Genomic DNA, 19,216 nt, shown 5'->3' with positions numbered 1-19,216 from the left:
TGCCCTTTGGAAAGTGAGAGTTCTTCCCAAAGCTAAATTTTGTAAATTTTAATTTATGGAAGAAAGACATCACCAATCACCCTTTATGTCCTTTTTGCAAAGGAATTGAGGAGTATGCGATCCATATTTTGTGGAATTGTAGGTTGGCTAAAAAGGGTTGAACTTCTTTTTTCCCCTAACTTATTATTGTCTTTTTCTTCTTGCAGGGAAGAAAGGTTGTTCATGATGATGCCTTGGGATTGGATACTGAAAATGAAAATGTTTAATGAGGATGAGACTGCCACCATTATTTTGATTTGGTGGGTGTGGACATGTAGAAACACATGGATGGTCAAGAAGTTCGCTCTTGATCTTTCCATGGGTGTTGAGCAAATTGTGTAGGTTGATTAATCCAACTAGTGGTGTACGATACAAACCTCTCTTGTGATCATTAGTTGTATGCCCCTTTGTCGAAGAGTCTATTGAGTCATAGGTTGTGGAAACGACCCCCATGGGTTGGAAGATGAATACATATGCTTCTTGGAGTGGCGTGGGTGGTTTGGGTTGGGTGATCCATGACTCGATCATAACTTTGATTGGTGTGAGTTTCAAAAGTTGGTGAATGACATATGCTTCTTAAATACATATTGAGTCAGATGAATACATATGCTTCTTAGAGTGATTGATGCAGGTCTGGATTCTCTACTGTCTAGATTTTGTGCCTCAATCTCCCATTTGCTTATTGAGTCAGACTTGAGTGAGAGGATTTCTTATTTGTCATACATTGATAATGACCTTATTGAGATTAAAGGTGTGTCTTTGTGCGCTCTGAAGTAATTGACGTGACGCCTCCACAATGTTTCTTTATTGTTTTGTCCTAGGAGTTATAATTGGGCAGAGCACTCACTAGCTAGATTGGCTTGGTCCTAGGTTTTGTATTCTTTTTTGAGTTTTGGGGAATCTTCCTCTTTCTTGGAAGATGATGTTTTCTATTTCTAGGGTGATTATATCCCTTGTTGCATTTTCACATTTATTTATGGAAAATATGTTAGTGTGGATTGCGTTTTTCTTCTAAATGCATTTCATCTAAAATGGTAACACTATCCACACTCGAACAATGATGTTTTGTTGACATAAGCTCTACTTATTCAACTTAAAAGTTGATATATACATACACAAATGCACACACAACGTGTGTGTGTATATATATATATATGATAGATTGCCTTTATTGTTTTAATGTCTCTCAACAAGCCACCCTTTAAACAAATAGCGTCCATACATGAATGAACACACCCATTCGAGATTTTGTAACAACTGCACACAGAATAATCAATAGACAATTAAATTTGAAGAGTCAAGTTCCAACAATGGAAGAATATTAATAAACACCTAAACTCGAATAGTCTCATGTTTAAACATGATCAATGATCACATCCATACATAAATGGATACACTATTTTATAACCTATGAACGCATAACTATGCAATATTAAAATTGCATCAATATTAGAATTATGCAATTCTCAACCCCAACTTTCTTAAACACACAAAAAAAAAACTTCCAAAATCAAGGATTAGGATTATTTAACATATTGGATATGATTTTTTTTTTCATTTTTACATCTATATTTAACAATTAATTAATTCAAGGGTATATCAAAGCAATCCACCAACTTAGGTTTCCAGCGCTAAATAAGTCTCACAACCGTTCAAAATATCTTCCACTAATAGTTGTACTAAAACGATACTAATAAATAAAGTGATGAGATTTGATAGATTGACCTAAAAAAACTTTACATTTGGGGTTTTTCAAGATAAGATTTTATAACCTTTAAAAACTTTGTATAATACTTTATTTATTCCTTTCTCTTTAAACTTTGGTTTGATTTCTCTCTTTAAATCTCCTTTTTTATTCTCCTTTCATCCTCTTTCTCTCGATTCCTTATACATATTTCGTTTATAGCAATGATAATGCTCCATAACTTTACGTTGCCTCCAACAACAACAATGACAACAGCAAACAAAGTTTTATCTTCATCCAATAACATGCAACATCGATGACAACAAACAAAAATTATTCAAATCACAAATGAACTAAAGCACACGAACAAGAACTAAAGTAATAGCAGAAAAGGCAAGCTAAAAAGCGAACAGATGAGATTAAGAGCTAGAAAATGAACAAAAACGAGAAAAAAAAGAACAAAAAGGTGATCCAAATACAAAAAAAAAAAAAAATCTAATGACTTATTAATACCAACTAAAGCTATAACGTATGCTTTATTTAAAAAATTATTTCAAATGACATAACCGTTAAAATATTTACAAATATACCGTGATGGATTACTTACTATATTGGAAAACGCCCCCTCTTTTGTTTCAAAAAATTCATACTTTCGTATCACTACGGATCACTGTGATTACTATCAGCTTAGAGAAGGCCTACAGGATTTGAAGGTCATCACAAAAATTTTCTCAAAAATTGGGAGGAGATTAGACATCCATTGACAAGAGAATGAAGACCATCCCTTTGATTCTGATGGGCTGCGGCGGTGTTGGCCGTCAGCTCCTTCACCACATCGTATCCTGCCGACCACTTCACGCTAAACAGGCATTTCTCCTCCTCTCTTTTTTGCCTGTTTCTGACGTTCTTTCGAAATATACAGCCAATAATTTTACTGGGTTACGATAATGTTTAGAGCTATATCCATATATTTTGATCTTAAGTATATTTGGTGTTGAGCTTCGTTATCAACAGTGTGATTCCTTTGGATGCATGGTATTATTGTCCTCCTAGGATTGTTGGCTGAAGATTCTAATTGTTATGTGAACAAATGTTTCTCGATGTATGTTTGGGAAATGGAAATTGTTGTTGCGAGAATTTGGTTGGAGAGTTGATTGGACTAATCATGTGCATGATAATCGAAAACTTGGTTGGAGATGTTAAGAATGGAGATATGATGCTTGAGGAGTGTCCCTAGTTGGAGCTTAATTAGAAAGAGAAGAGCTGTTGGACGCCGTTTGAACATCTTTATAAGTTTGAAAGTTTAAGTTAGTTTGGTCTTGAGCTTGACAGAGTTTCACTGCTGTAGGGAGCCTAATATCCATCTAGTTTTTTTCTTCCCTCTTTAAACTTTTTATATATTGAGAAAAAAGATGCTATATTGCCATCGCTAGTTGTAGGTTGCTAGTTGTTGGATTTTGCTATATGGTCACCACTCACCAGTTTCTAACTTAACAGGTAGTTTGCATAGCTTCAACTGCGAAGGATATTGTAGGTGATTCAGTGACTTCTATGAGTGGTTGTGGTGTCACTACAATTACAACAGCGTGGGATGTGTTAGGTTGGGGTTAAAATACAATCCCACCTTACAGACAGATATGTCCTTGAGTTTTTTTTTGTTTGTGTGTGTGTGCATTGGCTAGACAATTCGGGTCGAGCAAGAAAACAATTCATCTCACATAGGTCAAGTTTTGAACTCTTGGTCTCACTTGGTTCAAGCTACCATACAATCAGGTTGAGTTACAAGCCTGAACTCACTTTGGTTTATGTATTTATATATTTTATTTTACCATTGTAGGCCAAGTGGTCTTAAATCACCAATCGACCCAAAAGCTTAAGCTAGTGAGTGACAACAAATTTAATTAAATATGTAACACTCGTCCTCACTTCTGGGCTTGAAATATCAAGAAAGACCAAACAAGTGAAAATCAAACATAGGACCTCTCTGGACCACCTGCTCGAATACCATCTTAAATCACCAATTGACCTAGAAGCTTGAGCTAGTGGTGAGGGTAAATTTAATATAATATCTAACCACTCCCCCTCACTTATGGGTTTGACACCCCCTTAGAGACCTCATCATATCCATAATAACAAAAACAAAAATGGGAAAACAAACTCAAAACTAAGTCATAATAATGAGTCTTTACTAGTTCATGACTAATGAGGAGTTTGACACAAAAAGAAGTAACCATAATAGAGAAGAAATCAAACGAAAGAAATGAAAGCAACAAAAATAAGGTGGAAAGATAAAAGCCCTTCAATTTAAGTTGAGATCTAGAATTGAGTAGCTTCCAAAAAGTTTTGAGAGGGTGCACCGAGAAGAAGCATTTTTGTGTGCTATATCAAAGCGATCAAAACAGCCCATCGATTTATCATGGAAGACTCTTTGATTCCTTTCAAACCCTATTTCTGCCAAGATAGTTTTCACAGCATTTTCCCAAAGTAGTGTGGCTTCTTTATGCAAGTTGGATCCTCTTAATAAGGCCTTCACATTGTCTTTAAAATCTGCTCCAAAAACCCAAGATAGATTGAACTCTTTTAACAGACTTTCCCAACATGAAGCCTAATATTTGCAGAAAATGAATAGGTGCAGTGGGTCTTCTTTGTCCCGTAGACAACAGGCAAATGGAGGGGAGAGGCATCTGTAGGCAGTTTATGTTGCATAACTGAGGATACGTTCAAATTTCCCACCATCATAATCCAAAACAGAATATTCACCCTTCTCGGGCTAGCCGGATTTCCAAATGGCTTTAGAAAGAGGTTTGTCCAAAGGGGAGGAGGGGGATAAGTGATGCGTAAGGGACTTTACCATGAACTTCCCACTGCCATTTAAAGACCATACCCAACTGTTGAGATTCCGAAGGGCTTTTATATGCAATTTTGCTGAGAAGTGATTGGAATTCTGTGATGTCCTCATCTTTTAGTAAACAATGGAAAATAATTGACCATGATGCCATTGAAAAGTCCCAGTGATCAGCAATCGAGCCATTGGGGAGTATGGCAATTTTTAAAGTCGAGGGAAGGAAGAGGAATCTCACTCTCCCATGGATCTAGCCAAAAGGCCTTCTACCATTTCCCAATCTAAAAGTTGTTAGAGCATCTATTTTGAGCCATGATCTGGAAATGCTGACCCATGGGCTTCTCAAACATTTTTCTTCTTTGCCTGTAGTGTGCCAATTAAAAATATCTTTGCCATGTATGCTTCTTACCACTTTGCACCACAGAGAATCTTCTTCCTCCAAGTATCTCCAGCCCCATTCCGCTAAAAGGGCCATATTTCTTGCTTTATAGCCTCCTAAGTCAAGACCTTCATCCACCAAATCTCTTGCGACTGTTTACCATCTAACAAGGTGATTAATTCTACTACCTTTCTGCCCCTCCCAAAAAAAATCCTAAGGATTCTTTCAAGTTTTGAGATGACTCTCTCCCGAAAGGAGCCAGTCCATTTTGTTCTCAGTAAATCAAGGTGCTAATCTCTCAGTAGAGGGTTGGTACAAAAACCTGGAGTGGGAGGGTCCCAGCTTAAGGAACCAGCCTTAAGCAAGATAGGGAAGTGATCAGAAAATAGGCGAGCTTGCCTATAAGCTCTTGTATTTTCAAATTCATCATCCCATGCTTTATTTACAAAGAATCTATCTCAAAAGTGGGCTTGAATTATGAAGAAAGATACAACAAATGGATCTATTAAATGGGGAGGAAACAACTATGTAGAAGCTAGAACACGGGACCCCCCTAGACTATCTGCTCTTATACTATTTAAATCACCAATCGACCCAAAAGCTTAACTTAGTAGGTGAGGGTAAATTTAATATAATATCTAGCAAATGGCTTCCTGTCTCACTAAATGTGTTACTAGATACCTAGAATTCCTTAGAGGGTGTTTGGACCAAGATGTCGGTGAAGTAGGAGTTGGAAAGTGTGGAGTTATGAACCACTCCTTGTTTGGCCCAAGGAGTTCGTGGGCTTGTGACTAAAAACATCAATTTTATGCCTTCTTTACACTGTGGGGCTCCAAATTTCACGACCCTTTGGAGTTCACAACTCCACTTTGCCCCAAACACTCCCTTAGGCTTTACATTGACACACCCAATTAGTCAGTTGTGCGGCCTTGCTTCAATCTTGAAGCTGAAGAATAAATAAATCTTCAATGATGCTCTTTGAAAGTTGATGTAGGCACTCTGAACATATGAATCACCCCTCACCTAGAAGCTATGTTTATGAGTTATACATGATCTGTTGCTTTGGATAAAAAGAAAAAAAAAGGTATTTAGATTAGAACATGGGATACCTAGGAGTAAATGAGCATGTTTTCATTGAGGCAAACTTGTTGGTATTTTTATTTAAGTTATGTTTCACCTTCAATTTTGAGGTAAATAATTCATGATTGCTTCATCCTTTATACTCGAACTTTAGAAAATTTTGACAAATTTGCTTGCAGGGGGTCCACTTGCGGGTTATAGGGGTTGGTGATAGTAGATCACTAGTTGTTGCATCTGATGTACTCACAACCGAGTTAAATGACAAGATTTTATTGGAAACTTGCCGTATCAAGTTGGGCGGTGGCTCTTTATCCGATCTTAGTAATTTTGGTAATTCCTCACTTCTTAATCTAGTAGAGATGGTGAAAAACAAAACAGCGTATAAATTGCCAATGTTACTTCAAGTTATAATACATCTCATACACACACACACACACACATTGTGTGTGTATATATAAACTTCTAATATTAATGAACTATGATATAGTAATCTGATTTTGGGGTATACTTAACTTGTTTTGGTGGTTGGATAGCATTATTTTTAGCTTGCTTATTTTTTGGAGGCTGTCTCTAGGCCATGCCCTCTTTTAAGTTTTCCCTTTATTCCTTCTCCTATATCAACTAATGAATATTTATAGCTTTGGAACAAAGATTATTTTAATAAACTGTGAAAAGTACAAAAAAGATAATCAAGCAATATCACCAAAACTCCAAAAGAATTCTCCATTCAGGATATTTACAGAAACTGGAACTCTTTCATTTTTCCTATTTAGTGTTTACTGTTTGGGTTAATTTTCTTGGTTATGTTCTTGTTTTTGTCCTTCATATTTTTTCTTTATGTTCTCTGTTAGTGGTTGTATTTGTTTTGTTTTGTATTGTTACTTGGTGCTCCGTTACTCCTTTTAGGTTTTGTTTCCTCTAGCATTAGTCTCTTTTCATTTTCTTAACGAAAAGCGTCATATCTTGTTTTTCTAAAAAATAAAACAAACCAATATAACCAAAAGAATTAAAATTCCTTATGTTACCACTAATCACAAAAGAATTTAGTTTTATTTTAAATACATACTGGTACGAAGATTTTTGGTTAAAAAGTTTCCAAGGGGAAGCTGCATAATAAACATTCCCCCAAATCTATCCTTTCCTGGAAATGTGAAAAACTCTTCACTGCCTTTCAAGTCAAACTTTTGAAAGATAGCATCATAGATCTCATTCTCAATGCATCTCTAGGCGTTTGAAAGAATGATCCATGAGCTGTTATTTATCTAGGCTTCATAGAATTGAAAATGGGGCACACTGGGCAAGGTTTAATATATTTCATATCATTCATCATCAATCTATGTTTTTTGAATGAGATATCTTTTGGCAGGTGAGAGAAAACTATTCTTGAACACAGAAGCGACTAAAAAAGTCATTGATATTGCGACTCTTCTTGGTAAATCGACAGGTTTGTGGTTTATGTGAACTGCTAAACATTTTAGTTGAGTACAATCTTGGTCCTTGAGCGTTCCCTCGTACTGTATCTCACACCATTTGAATGCTAGTTCCACTCTCATACGCTGTGTTTCGATTTATTTTTACTTATTTCAATATTTTCTTCATCTATTGTTGTAGGTCTCACCTGTGTTGATTGCTCTGCCAGTTCTGACACTGTTAATCTGTTAAAGCAAGTGGTTGACTTGGGTTGTTGCATTGTCTTGGCAAATAAGAAGCCTTTGACTTCTACAATCGTAATACACACTTTTGTCTTCAATAAATAAAATGCAGCAACATTTTGATTTTGGTCAATTGAGATCCCTAGGCTACGTCCATCCTTTTTCTTTTTAATTAAAGTTTTGGTATTGACCAATATCATTGCCATTCTCTTAAAATGAGAAAAGGTTCCTCAAGTTCCTTGACTACCAAATTAATCTACTCTTTCAAAATTCGCCAACACTGAATTTTGAGATTTTAAGGGGTCAGGAAACTGTGGAAGGGACCAATGTGTTAGGTCACAAAGCCTTTTGCAAGGGATATGTGCTTACATTCACTATCATTGTCAAAAGGATCTTGATGAATTTATGGAGAGATGCCTGGCAATTATTTTCTTGTATATTGTTTTGAGATATTGGCTGAAAAGCCTAAATAATAGAAAATTTAAAATATTTATTATTTTGTGGTTGCAGGAGGATTTTAACAAACTGATTATGCACCCTCGTCGTATTCGACATGAATCAACTGTAAGTAATATATCGGATTTATGTTTAAGAATTTTTTTCTTGGTGAAGAATTTGCAATTGAAAGAAAGCATGTCAAAGAGTTGTGACAGACTTGCAATGTCTCTGAAGGGGAATGTAATACGTTTTACCAAAATTTGCATGACACCATGGCCTAGTCAGTTGAGGTTCCTAACAAGTGGAATATTTGTATAATTGGTAGCTAGTTGGAAGATCAACACAAAGACATGATATGATTCAACAAAGTTACTGTTTTATACTTGAACCTTTAGAACAACAATACGGAAAGCTGTTCTCTTTGGATATTAAAAAAAGTTACTTTTATATACTTTAACCATTTGAATGGGTTTCACTCTTGGACCTGTATCAAAGAGAGAAAAAAAATGGAGGAATAATTCTTAGGATTCTTTTTTTGCCTTAGAACATCATAAATATGTAAATTGTTGCACAATAACCTAACATGAGCATTGCTTAACTGGTTAAGATACATATTATCAATTAAAAGGCTAGATGTCTGTATCCCCTCATACCCCACCCATTTGTTGTTGAAATACGAAAAAATTTGCATGCTATCCTTCATATTTTCCAACCACCAAATAACGTTCTAAATAGTAATAGTTTTATTGTATAAAAGTTCTACAGGACAAGCCTCCAAAGCAGAAAATTGTTTCTTTTGTCAAAATTATTTTTATGCCTTATCATTGGATACTTCATAAAATAATTAGCAAAACGTGTTTTGATTTATTTTTATTATTCTAAAAACTGAAAGCTTGGATGCCACTTTTTCGTTCATCATTTCATTTAGGGCTTTGAGTAAGAATGTAAGATTGAGGTGAAATTTACTTCCTTGAAGAAATACTAATTGCTTCTAACTTACGCTGGAATGATGTACCATGTTCCCTGATTGAGCAATGAGTGTATAAGTGGGAAGTAATTTATGCAATTATATAATACTTGATTTTCTTGTGATAGGTTGGTGCTGGCCTTCCTGTTATAGCTTCCTTAACTCGTATCCTATCTTCTGGAGATCCTGTCCATCACATCATTGGGAGTTTGAGTGGTATCAAATTCTTCAATGCATAATTTCTTTTATACACCAATACTATGTTTCTCCCAAGGATTTGTGGTATTAGTGAAATTCTTTGATCATATCTTTCTTATTCAGGCAATATTAATGTTTTCATCCTGTATGTTTGTTAAGGTACACTTGGGTACATAATGAGCGAAGTTGAAGAAGGAAAGCCTTTGAGCCAAGTTGTTAAAGTTGCTAAAAGCCTAGGCTACACAGAACCAGGTTTATAGTAATATTTCAATTAGTTATTTTTATTTAAAAAAATAACTTTACAAGTAGTATCTTTACATTTAATTCACGACATGAAAGAAATGAATCATTACTTGCTGTTAGGAAAAGGAAAACTACAGAATCATTCTTTTCAAATTAAGATGGCTTTTGTGGCCCCATCACTAAATATCTTTCCCTTTAGTTTTGTTCCTCGACCATGGTTGAGTGAGCAAGGCCATAATATTGCCAAGAAACCAGTCTCTGGATGAATCACTCGTCACAAGAGAACATTTAGTCTCTCCACAGTGTTAAAATTTTGATTTTATGAATGCTTGAATTTGCCAAGGACTGGGACATTACTACTCCGGTTGACACCCTCCATATTGGGTAGGGTAGCTAGTGATTTCCACTTACTCAACCCACCTTCCTTTTTCTAGCTTATTAGGTTTGTACTTTTAGATGGAGCTGATGTTCGAGTACAAAAAGATGTGCACTCGTGCAAACACTTGTTACAGTGTTGTACATTATATATCTATAATAAGAAAATTCAATGTACTTAACGAGTTTTATATAATGTCACTGTTGCAGATCCACGTGATGACCTCAGTGGTATGGATGTTGCAAGAAAGGTCTGTTTTTAATGCATGATTTGTGATATTTAGGGCCTGTGCTTAGTGCATGAGTTCTGTTGCCAAATTCTTTTATGTTATCGTTTAAACTTCAAACAATCTCATACCGTACTTCTCTGGAATTATGTATTGGTCCACAATAATCCATCACAAGAGATGTGAATGGAGATGTGGCAGGCAGAGAAGAAAAGCCGTCTCATTTGCGCAAGGAGCAGGGTGTACGAAGGAAAGTACGTGAATGAGGGAGGAATAGTTACATGTGCCAGAAGTTAATATTTTGTTGTAGGGAATATGTGATCTCTAGGAAGGCAATCTGTTAGAAGCATATATAGGGAAGTAGTATAACAAGAATAAGGAGGTAGTCATCTGGCTTTTTGTGGAGCGCTCCAGATATCTTGGAAGGCTGGAACTGTCGTGATTGCTTTTCTTTCATTCATTTTGTGCAAACACAGGAGGCTATCTTCTCTATTGCCATATCAAAATGTGTGACAATATATTTTCCTTGTTACATACACAAAATCATTTTTATGCATCAAGTGTTAGATATAGCAATGTTTTTTGTATAGAAGAAACAATGCCATTGATTAATGAAATAGAGGAAATCTCCAACCACCCTATTATTGGTGAATTACAAAAAAGAAATCCAATTGGAAATGAAAAAGAGGTGGGCTATAAAGAACAAAAGGGTGTTGATTCTTTCACCAAAAGACAGCAATGTTGATTTTTATAGCAATGTTGATGCCTGATGGTGTCTAAACTCTTAAAACATCAAATTAAGCTATTATCATGTTCTAATTCCTTATGGTCCCAATACTTGGAGATTGGACGTGGCTCTTCCATTTTATCACTGTTTTTGTCCTTTGATTAACAATGGCAGAAATCTGGTGCTCTGTTGGGTGTCATGTAGTCAAATTTTAGACCTTTGAGCAAATTATCTTGCAGTCTGGTCCTATAAGTTTTATCTGCTAACAGTTATGATGTAAACTCTGCATTGTTTCTTGCATTTTATGTTCTGCTAACTTATTTATGTTTATAAACAGGCTCTGATACTTGCTCGACTTCTTGGACAGCAGATCAACTTGAGTGATATTAAGGTCAGTTTTAGAAGTTCTATTCCTTCCTTTAGAGAACTTTGATGTTTTTATGGTTAAAATTCTCAAGTAATATTCTGAATTGAATTATGAAATACGTACACAATGTGTATCCATCTTTGAGAAATTTATATGGGCGTATACAAGTATACAACATCACAGTTTCATAAAAAAAAGTGTATAAGATATTGATGTTTCTCGTAGAAATAAATATGTCTACATGATTGTCTTTTATACCTATCCATTGTCCTGCCCTAATCGTAGTTCTCCATAGGTTGAAAGCTTGTTTCCAAAAGAAATGGGACCTGATGTTATGCCTATTAACGACTTCTTAGACAGTGGAGTTTTAGCTCTAGACAGTGACATTCAGGAGAGAGTTACCAAGGCTTCCTCAAGAGGAAATGTGTTACGTTATGCCTGTGTGATTGAAAGCTCGAGCTCAAGGTATTATTATTTGTAGATTTGATTTTGTCTTTTATGTTACAGGTATTTCATATGTTCTATTTTTCCCTGAGTAGAAAAAATCGTTATTTAACTATGAACTATGATTGTTTTATCCTCGTCTAATCTGCTAGATTGTTTAGAAGGAAACTGAAAGCAATCAAAAATGAAAGAGTTTAACTTTTATGTGGTTGAAAGCACCAATTAATTTGTTTTACATGCTTAAAGATTATTTACTACTTCCCTCTTCATTTCTGAACAAACTGCAAGGAAGTAGATATTGCTTTCTCACAAATTTGTTTTTGTGGCTATTGTCACATAGTTTGGTCTATCCTTGGGAACATGCTTCCTTCGAATCAGTTCCTAGTTAATTCTATCTATCAGAAAAGGAGGGTCTTGCTGTCATTTCTTCAACAATTACTATAGATAATGGTAGAGAAGTACACATTCATGCGGTCATGTTATCTTTTGGAAAAATATTTGTTAGGTGTGAAGTTGGACTTCAAGAGTTTCCCAAAGATTCTCCATTGGGAAGATTGAAAGGAAGTGACAATGTGGTAAGTACCTTCCTCCCCACCCCACCCCACACTCACATGCATGAACGCACACACGCACAAAGATCACATCCCAGCCCTAGAATTACCATGAGTTGATTAATTTTTTTGTATACTGTTTTAAGTTAAATGAAAATGATATAGACGTGGGAAATGGGTAAGACACAATATACGAGGCTTATACTTCCTAATATACTATGGTTATGGAAGGTTAAGATGTGCATCACATTAGACTACGTTTTAACCAGAATTGGAAGCCTTCAGGATGTGCATCGCTTTAGACTAATCTTTTTGAATGTCAAATGCTTAGCTACAAAAAATCATGTAAGCATTATGCAAAAAAAATGAGGAAAAGGAACACCTTTCCCTTTTTCTATCATGGTCTTCATTGTATACTCCATTATTGCATTTCCTTGTATAAAATGTGCATAGAAATTGATTCACTCGTTCCGTGCAATTACAGCTGGTGGTATACAGCCGATGCTACAACGAACGACCTCTTGTCATTCAAGGCGCTGGGGCGGGTAATGACACGACAGCAGCTGGTGTCTTAGCTGATATCCTTGACCTTCAGGATTTATTTTGAAGGGATATCTGTGTCTACTTGGATGAACCCTGAAGTTAAAAGCTCCATGTGAGATGCGACACTCATCCTTGAAAGCAATTATTTTCATTGTTACTTCAGTTTGCTGATAGCTCAAGAGAGAGGTTACTAACTGAAATTTCAGTTTTTGCAGTGGGAGTTCGTTTCCCCAACAAATGACCTGTGGTTCTCTTTCAATTCAAGAATGCTGGAGGAACTTAGGATTGCAAATTTTGTAAGAAATATTGTTGGTGAAACTTTTGGTTTGGAACCTGCTGTTTCAGCCATTCGGCACTGAGAATTTGATGAGTTAAAACTTTACAAATTACTTAGGAAATAGTATCAAAATTCTTGATTCAATGTGTAATGAAGCTTGTTTTAGTTCAAACAAGGGTTGAGGGTGGATGGTTTATTATTATTGGCATGAATAAAAGTATTTGCAAAGGGTAATACTTTCGATTATAACAATATTTTTGGAATCGTTTTTAAATATAGCAAAATGAATTAAAATATTTTCAAATATAACAAAATGTTTAATGATGGACATTACTGATGCTACTATAATCTATTATTTTTAGATGTTTATCAATGTAGATGTTTTCGGGAGTTTTGCATTAACCATATTTTTAAAAAAAATTATTAACTATTGCTAATAGACTTCTCCACTTTATCTATATAGTTGATCATCAATAGATTCCAGGAATTAGATTTAAATCTTGATATATCTTTTAAAAGAAATTGTACCTTAAAATATGTTAAAAAAAAATTGTACCTTAAAATATGTTGAAAGCTCTCTAAGTCCATTACCTCTTTTCAATTTTCAATCTCCATTATTACTATGGTCCTGAGGAATGGAGGTGGCTAGGTTAGTTCGATTCAAGGACGCAAGGTGTCCCTTTTTTTTAGGGTAAATAGGGTAGAGAAAATACCCTCAAACCAGTGTTTGAGTACCAGACACTACGACAATGAAGTAACTTATGTCATACTCTCAAGAAAAGCTGAACGACTTTCAACAAAATGGTACCTGTACCTCTGGACCCAATGCCAACATTTTTAATGCAACTATTTATTTTCAGTCAATTTTGGCCTTAACACACAATTTTCTACCAAGTGATCGAACAAAAATGTTTTGGTTAAAAGATTAGATCAAATTGTTAATTATCAAGTTGAACCATCTGAAAAAAATATATCTTTTAATTTTTTTTCTAAGAAAACCAACTTGACTCAAAATCAAAGTTAGATTCCCCCAAGGAAATATTTCATATTTATCTATAAAAACTCAGACAATCGACATTTTTATAATCAAAGAAGAATGAACTTTATAGAACAAACAAAAAGTAAAGGAATAATAAACAGTCGCATTGAGCTAAACCTTTGACCATTCAGATTCTCTATTTGGAAAACCAAAGTTAGCATCTTATGGTGCCTCCACCTTTTGAAATATTAGAACCAATCATCAACTAACTACAAAGTTAAGCTCTGTTCCAAACTTCCAACTGCAATAAGGCAGTCATAGGATGCATCATAGTGGCAATGTCACAAAAGGTTGCTCCATTTTCCATAACGTAATCAAATACACATTAAGTTGCTGGGATTGGGTCATCCATGCAAAAAATCACTACAAACCCTTCCATCTTTGATGAAACAAGTGAAGTTTCATTCCAAACTGCAGTGAGTTAATTAAAACTCCCCCAATTCAGTTTCGTCAAAATAGCAACCTGTGGGACCTCCATCTGGCAAAAGAGCTAACTTGAGAGGACCTTTAGCCCCTTCTTCTACACTCAATATTCCTGTATGCCAGTTGATATCAGTATTAACATAGCCAGGATGAACACAGTTTATATACATTTTTGGATACTTTCTTGCAAGAATTCTTGTATAAGCATTCACTGCAGCCTTGGAGATGCTGTAGGGTGGAAGCATCATTGTCCATCCATTCACTTCTAATCTATCTTCCTTCAAATCATGTAGAAATCTTTTCAACACTCCATCTATCTTTTCTTCACTCAAATTTTCTACATCCCCCAGTTCTGTTCGTATCTGCTCACTTGGTATTCTCTGCCAAACACAGTAATTTTATTCTCAAATCATCAGATGATATCATTTGTAGTTCTCTTCTGACAAATAAGGTCATTTTCTCTCCCCTTTTATTCTTTTTTATGCGAGCTTGTATACGCTTAAGCTAATCTTTTAGTATAATCGTCTATGTTTAGTATTCAAAAGATTCTTTAATTTTTCAATTCTTTTTGTATGTGCTCACTTTTTGGAATTCTCAACCAAAAGTAACTTCATATAGTTCAACAATAAAAGCTTGAAAATGACTTTGTCTTTAGTTCTTTTGTTATACGTTTATTTATTTTTTTAATAAAAAAAAGAGAAGAAAATGTTTGTGCGCACCTAGGCTCATCCTTTAGAACAACTATCTGACCTTATTATAATTAGTTATCAAAGAATCTTAAGAATTTAAATTCTAAGTTAGTGGAGTTGCCATGGTTTGAACTTATTTCACTAGTCACAATGACCGCTGGCCCAACCCATAAGAATTGGAAACACTTTTAGCTGTTAAGTTTCAAATATAAAATATGAAAAGTGAATAGATCAAATGTACAAGGGAAATTTTCATCATCTGTCAGATGAACCAACACAAGTGCAGGAGTTTTAATGTGTAAGACCACTGGCAACCGGAGTTGGTTGTTGGAAGATTGTCAGTGGCGTCATCGAAGGTGGTGGTCAAAGATTAGCCAACGATCATCACTGGAGGTGGTGTTGGAAGGAGTTTCTCCATCTTTGTTAGGATTTTCTAAGTTTTAGGGGAGGAATCCTAATAGTAGACTAACTTGAGAAATGTTTATAAAGATAAAGAATGGTGTGATACCTTCAATTCGCCTCTGAGAGAGGAGACATTCACAATCCTTGCTCCTTCCAAGGATTTCTGTAGCAGTGGAAGAAGGGCTTCTGTTACATTTTTAAGGCCATAATAATTTGTGTTGAGGCCTTCTTCAGCCTTCTCACAATTTGTCTTTATCACACTCTGAACCAAGTTCGTTGCCTTGCCCGAGAGCTGCATTAAGTGTAATCATGGATGAGACAAATTCCTACAAACTCACAGATATGACATACTCCTGAAAACAAGTCAGGTGGCTGTTTCAAAAAGTTTGCTTCAGTTGATATTTGATTAAATAGTGTTTCAAAAACACATTTATCTTTCTTAGTTCAACAACACATTGGGTTAAAGAATTCAAACCTTCAACCTCATATATTAACTAGTTGAGCTAAGTTAAACGTCAGTGGTACAAAATGATTTTGAATTTACCAAAGATGTAGCTTTTAGTATTAGTGTTAAATATGAGGATACTTTTTTTGTCTTCTAAACAAGTTATGAATATACATGAATGAATTAAAAGAAAGGTAGTATTACCCAAGAGGAGAAATCTATGTTCATGGCCCTTAATCCTTCCTCATCCACCACAACCCCACTAGCCCCAGCATTATTTACCTGCAACAGTCAATTCGTTATGAACAAAAAGGAAAACAGCAATATAAAACCTTGTTCTTTCTTCTTTTTTCTATTCAAGTTCGAACCACGAGAAAATGTCCCAAGAGGAGCTCTCTTCTCTGTCTTGTTCACCAAACAGTTCCCATGCAGAGAGATATGGAGGTGGGGGTTGTCTTTCTTTTTCTTTTTCAATTTTAATTTTTATTTGAGCGTGTAAATGGCCACAAAGAATTTGGTAAATTAATAGCAATCCAAATGACTAAAATGAAATTGAATCATTTGAAACCTTACCAAGATATCAAGCCTGCCGAACTTGTCAGCTATGAACTTAGCCAGAGACTGGATACTGTCAGGGTCCAACACATCAAGTTGATGGAAGACAACATTTGTTAAACCTATTTCATGGAGCTTTGAAACAGCCTCCAATCCTCTTTGCTCATTTCTGGCTGTCAAAATCACAGTTATGCCTTCAGAAGCAAGTTGCTTAGCCGTTTCAAAACCAATCCCCTTGTTTGCTCCAGTGACTACACCATACCTGCGATGAATAACTTTCAAACCCCCCTCTTTCTTTTTCCTTGTTTAAATATGCATGAATGTTTGAACCAACTTATGTGCAACTCGACTAATCCCATGAGACAACTCGCTTGATTCTAGTTCTAGGTATGTGTCCACCATGGATTGAATTCATTAATCTCTTGGCTAGTTATTGACTTTTTTGATATGTTAGAATATTGACTAGGGATATCTTGGGAGTACTGGTAAGGATATCTACCTAATTAGCTGAGAGCATCTTGGATATAAATAGTGGAAATAAGTTCACTATAATTAACGCTGATTGTTTCTAAGTTTCTTTACAAAATGGAATAAATTGAAATATAAAAATATTTATAAATATAATAAAATTTAAAAAATCTATCGATACTATTTTGTAAATATTTATTTCTCTTAAAAGAAATCCGAAAAGAACATATCAACTAATCAAACTTTAATCCGAAGTCGATTTTTCCCCTTCAAGTTAGGCACTAAAAGTAAATTCAAATTAGCAAAGACTTGTCTCATCGGGAAAAGAACACAGACAAAACATCAAAGAATATCACATTGGAGTTGAAGTAATTAAGGACATACCTCTCAGTTACATGATTTCCATTCGTTTCCATTATTCTTGCTACAATTCGAAGTACTCCCGAACTGATGAATCTTTAATAAAGTACTTTGTATATTGAACCTGCCAAGTTCAAATAAGTTCATGATGAATTCTTTACATGGTGTTCAAATCACAAATAATTTCACTGTGATAATAGCCTACATATATTAGTTCCTCTGTACGAAAATTATCTACAACTATCCTAATTAAAGAAGAAGAAAAAGCACAATGGTACATGCGTGTGTGTGTACATTCTAAATTTGTATGGACTTTAATATTCATTACAATCTGCATTTTCACAGCCATCACATCATGAAAAGACTGAAATATTGTTCTAACCAAACATAAGAGAAATAAAGCACCTGACAACATATCAAATGTAGGACCCCCAAAACATGATGAAGGTCCTAGTTCTTGACTTGAGATCAAGGTTTACTAAGAAAAGATCCAAATATCCAAACAAACAAATGAAATAAAGGACGCCCACAACATAGATAAGATGAGAAGACAAGTGTTATATATTAAGAAAGAGTTTCATCAGACACCTGGTGCTCATGACATAACAAAAGGCCGAAGAAAGAAAACAAAAAGGGTATTGATGAAAAGAAAAAAGGGTTACCTTGGAGGCGAAAATGGGGGAATAATTGTTGATCGGCAAAAGGGTAGAAGCTAAGGGAATGCAGATTTTTTGAGATCTGTGAGTGTGGGAGTGATATATATCATTGGATTCGTATGTAAGAAGAGAGTGGCAGTGACGAATACGAAAGCTCTTGGCCACGCCCATTCGCGCTGTCAAATCAACTTCCAAATCTGCGCAAAGATTGATCACTGATTTTGATGAACACTGAAAATGTTATTTTATTGAAAAGGTGGATGTGGTAGAACACATGATTTCAACTGTGACTAAATCTTTTATTCAAAAAAATGGGAACTTCTAAACCAACTTTGTAAAGATTTTATTCTCTCTTAAAACATCTTAGAGAGATGTGAGTTTTGAGGTTGAACTCACTCTCAATCCTTGTAGACATTGAGCTCAACTTGATTATTCCATCTAAACTCATATGATCCAACTTAGTTATCCTCAAGCCTTCACTATTTCATTTTGTGATATGTGCTCTCATCCTTTATGCCTCCTTCCAGTGAACATATAGATCCATTCTAAGTTTTAGGTATTGCTTTGAGCAATCATCAACAACCAATATATTTTTTAACTATTTTTGTTTCTTCATTTTTTATTTTTGAGACACATGAAATAATAATACAACTTATTTAATTAGTAACTATTTTTCATTTCTCGTTTATATATGTCTTTCATACATTTTAATTGTTATGTAATGAATTATGCATATCTAATCAAATTAAATCCTATCAAAAAAGAAACGAATATCAATAAATACGATAATTCATGTTCTTTTAATATTATCCAAATTTGATCTATAGTTTTATTTGTGATCATTCGACCACTTACCTTAATATTTGTCAACTTAAATTTAACTCTATTATATTATTGTTTAAATATATTGTGATCGTAAAATATTAAAGTAAGACTAATTATACGCGTGAATGAATGAAATGATATATCTTCAAAGTGTGTATATATATATATATATTGAAAAATTCTAATTAGTTCTTAATCCACTAAAAATTAAAATTCAAAGTTCAAAATTAATGTTATATAAATATAGATATTAATATTTAAAATTAAGATAACATGCAATTCTAAGTCGTTTTAATAAAAGAATTAAGAAAAAATATATAA

The 19,216-nt window shown here is 34.6% G+C and overlaps 2 protein-coding genes across 4 annotated transcripts; one reads left to right on the top strand and one right to left on the bottom strand.

Moving 5' to 3' along the window:
* The first annotated feature begins 2,324 nt into the window (after window positions 1–2,324).
* On the top strand, window positions 2,325–13,285 carry LOC101221069 (bifunctional aspartokinase/homoserine dehydrogenase). 2 transcript variants are annotated; one of them, XM_011661784.2, is made up of 13 exons: window positions 2,325–2,590; window positions 6,204–6,354; window positions 7,391–7,468; window positions 7,636–7,751; window positions 8,187–8,240; window positions 9,210–9,297; window positions 9,439–9,531; window positions 10,108–10,148; window positions 11,189–11,242; window positions 11,514–11,683; window positions 12,168–12,237; window positions 12,698–12,868; window positions 12,972–13,285. In XM_011661784.2, exons 1-12 carry the CDS (start codon window positions 2,495–2,497, stop codon window positions 12,818–12,820), a joined length of 1,134 nt encoding a protein of 377 aa, XP_011660086.1. In that variant the 5' UTR covers window positions 2,325–2,494; the 3' UTR covers window positions 12,821–12,868; window positions 12,972–13,285. The 2 variants fall into 2 exon arrangements, with proteins under 2 accessions (XP_011660086.1, XP_004144085.1); XM_004144037.3 differs by having other exon boundaries at window positions 2,327–2,590; window positions 12,963–13,285.
* An 825-nt stretch (window positions 13,286–14,110) lies between these two features.
* Window positions 14,111–18,598, bottom strand: LOC101222482 ((+)-neomenthol dehydrogenase). 2 transcript variants are annotated; one of them, XM_031880815.1, is made up of 7 exons: window positions 18,467–18,598; window positions 18,077–18,267; window positions 17,439–17,538; window positions 16,605–16,848; window positions 16,236–16,313; window positions 15,693–15,878; window positions 14,111–14,875 (listed from the first exon to the last, which is right to left on the bottom strand). In XM_031880815.1, the coding sequence occupies exons 3-7, from the start codon at window positions 17,468–17,470 to the stop codon at window positions 14,498–14,500; spliced, it is 918 nt and encodes a 305-aa protein (XP_031736675.1). In that variant the 5' UTR covers window positions 17,471–17,538; window positions 18,077–18,267; window positions 18,467–18,598; the 3' UTR covers window positions 14,111–14,497. The 2 variants fall into 2 exon arrangements, with proteins under 2 accessions (XP_031736675.1, XP_004144091.1); XM_004144043.3 differs by having other exon boundaries at window positions 18,077–18,559.
* Window positions 18,599–19,216: the final 618 nt, after the last annotated feature.

This window comes from Cucumis sativus, chromosome 1, assembly GCF_000004075.3.
Source record: "Cucumis sativus cultivar 9930 chromosome 1, Cucumber_9930_V3, whole genome shotgun sequence".
Taxonomy (NCBI): Eukaryota; Viridiplantae; Streptophyta; class Magnoliopsida; order Cucurbitales; family Cucurbitaceae; genus Cucumis; species Cucumis sativus.
The sequence above is the reverse complement of the archived record's forward strand: the minus strand, read 5'-3'. Positions and strand labels throughout refer to the sequence as shown.

Bases quoted from the DNA above. Each gene is read 5' to 3' on its own strand.
- LOC101221069 (XM_011661784.2), top strand. From the start codon at position 2,495: ATGAAGACCATCCCTTTGATTCTGATGGGCTGCGGCGGTGTTGGCCGT. The intron at 9,298-9,438 runs GTATCAAATTCT...ATGTTTGTTAAG, and splicing joins CATCATTGGGAGTTTGAGTG to GTACACTTGGGTACATAATG. The intron at 11,243-11,513 runs GTCAGTTTTAGA...AGTTCTCCATAG, and splicing joins TCAACTTGAGTGATATTAAG to GTTGAAAGCTTGTTTCCAAA.
- LOC101222482 (XM_031880815.1), bottom strand. From the start codon at position 17,470: ATGGAAACGAATGGAAATCATGTAACTGAGAG. The intron at 16,849-17,438 runs GTATGTCCTTAA...TATTCATCGCAG, and splicing joins GGAAATCATGTAACTGAGAG to GTATGGTGTAGTCACTGGAG. The intron at 14,876-15,692 runs GTATCACACCAT...TGTGTTTGGCAG, and splicing joins CTCTCAGAGGCGAATTGAAG to AGAATACCAAGTGAGCAGAT.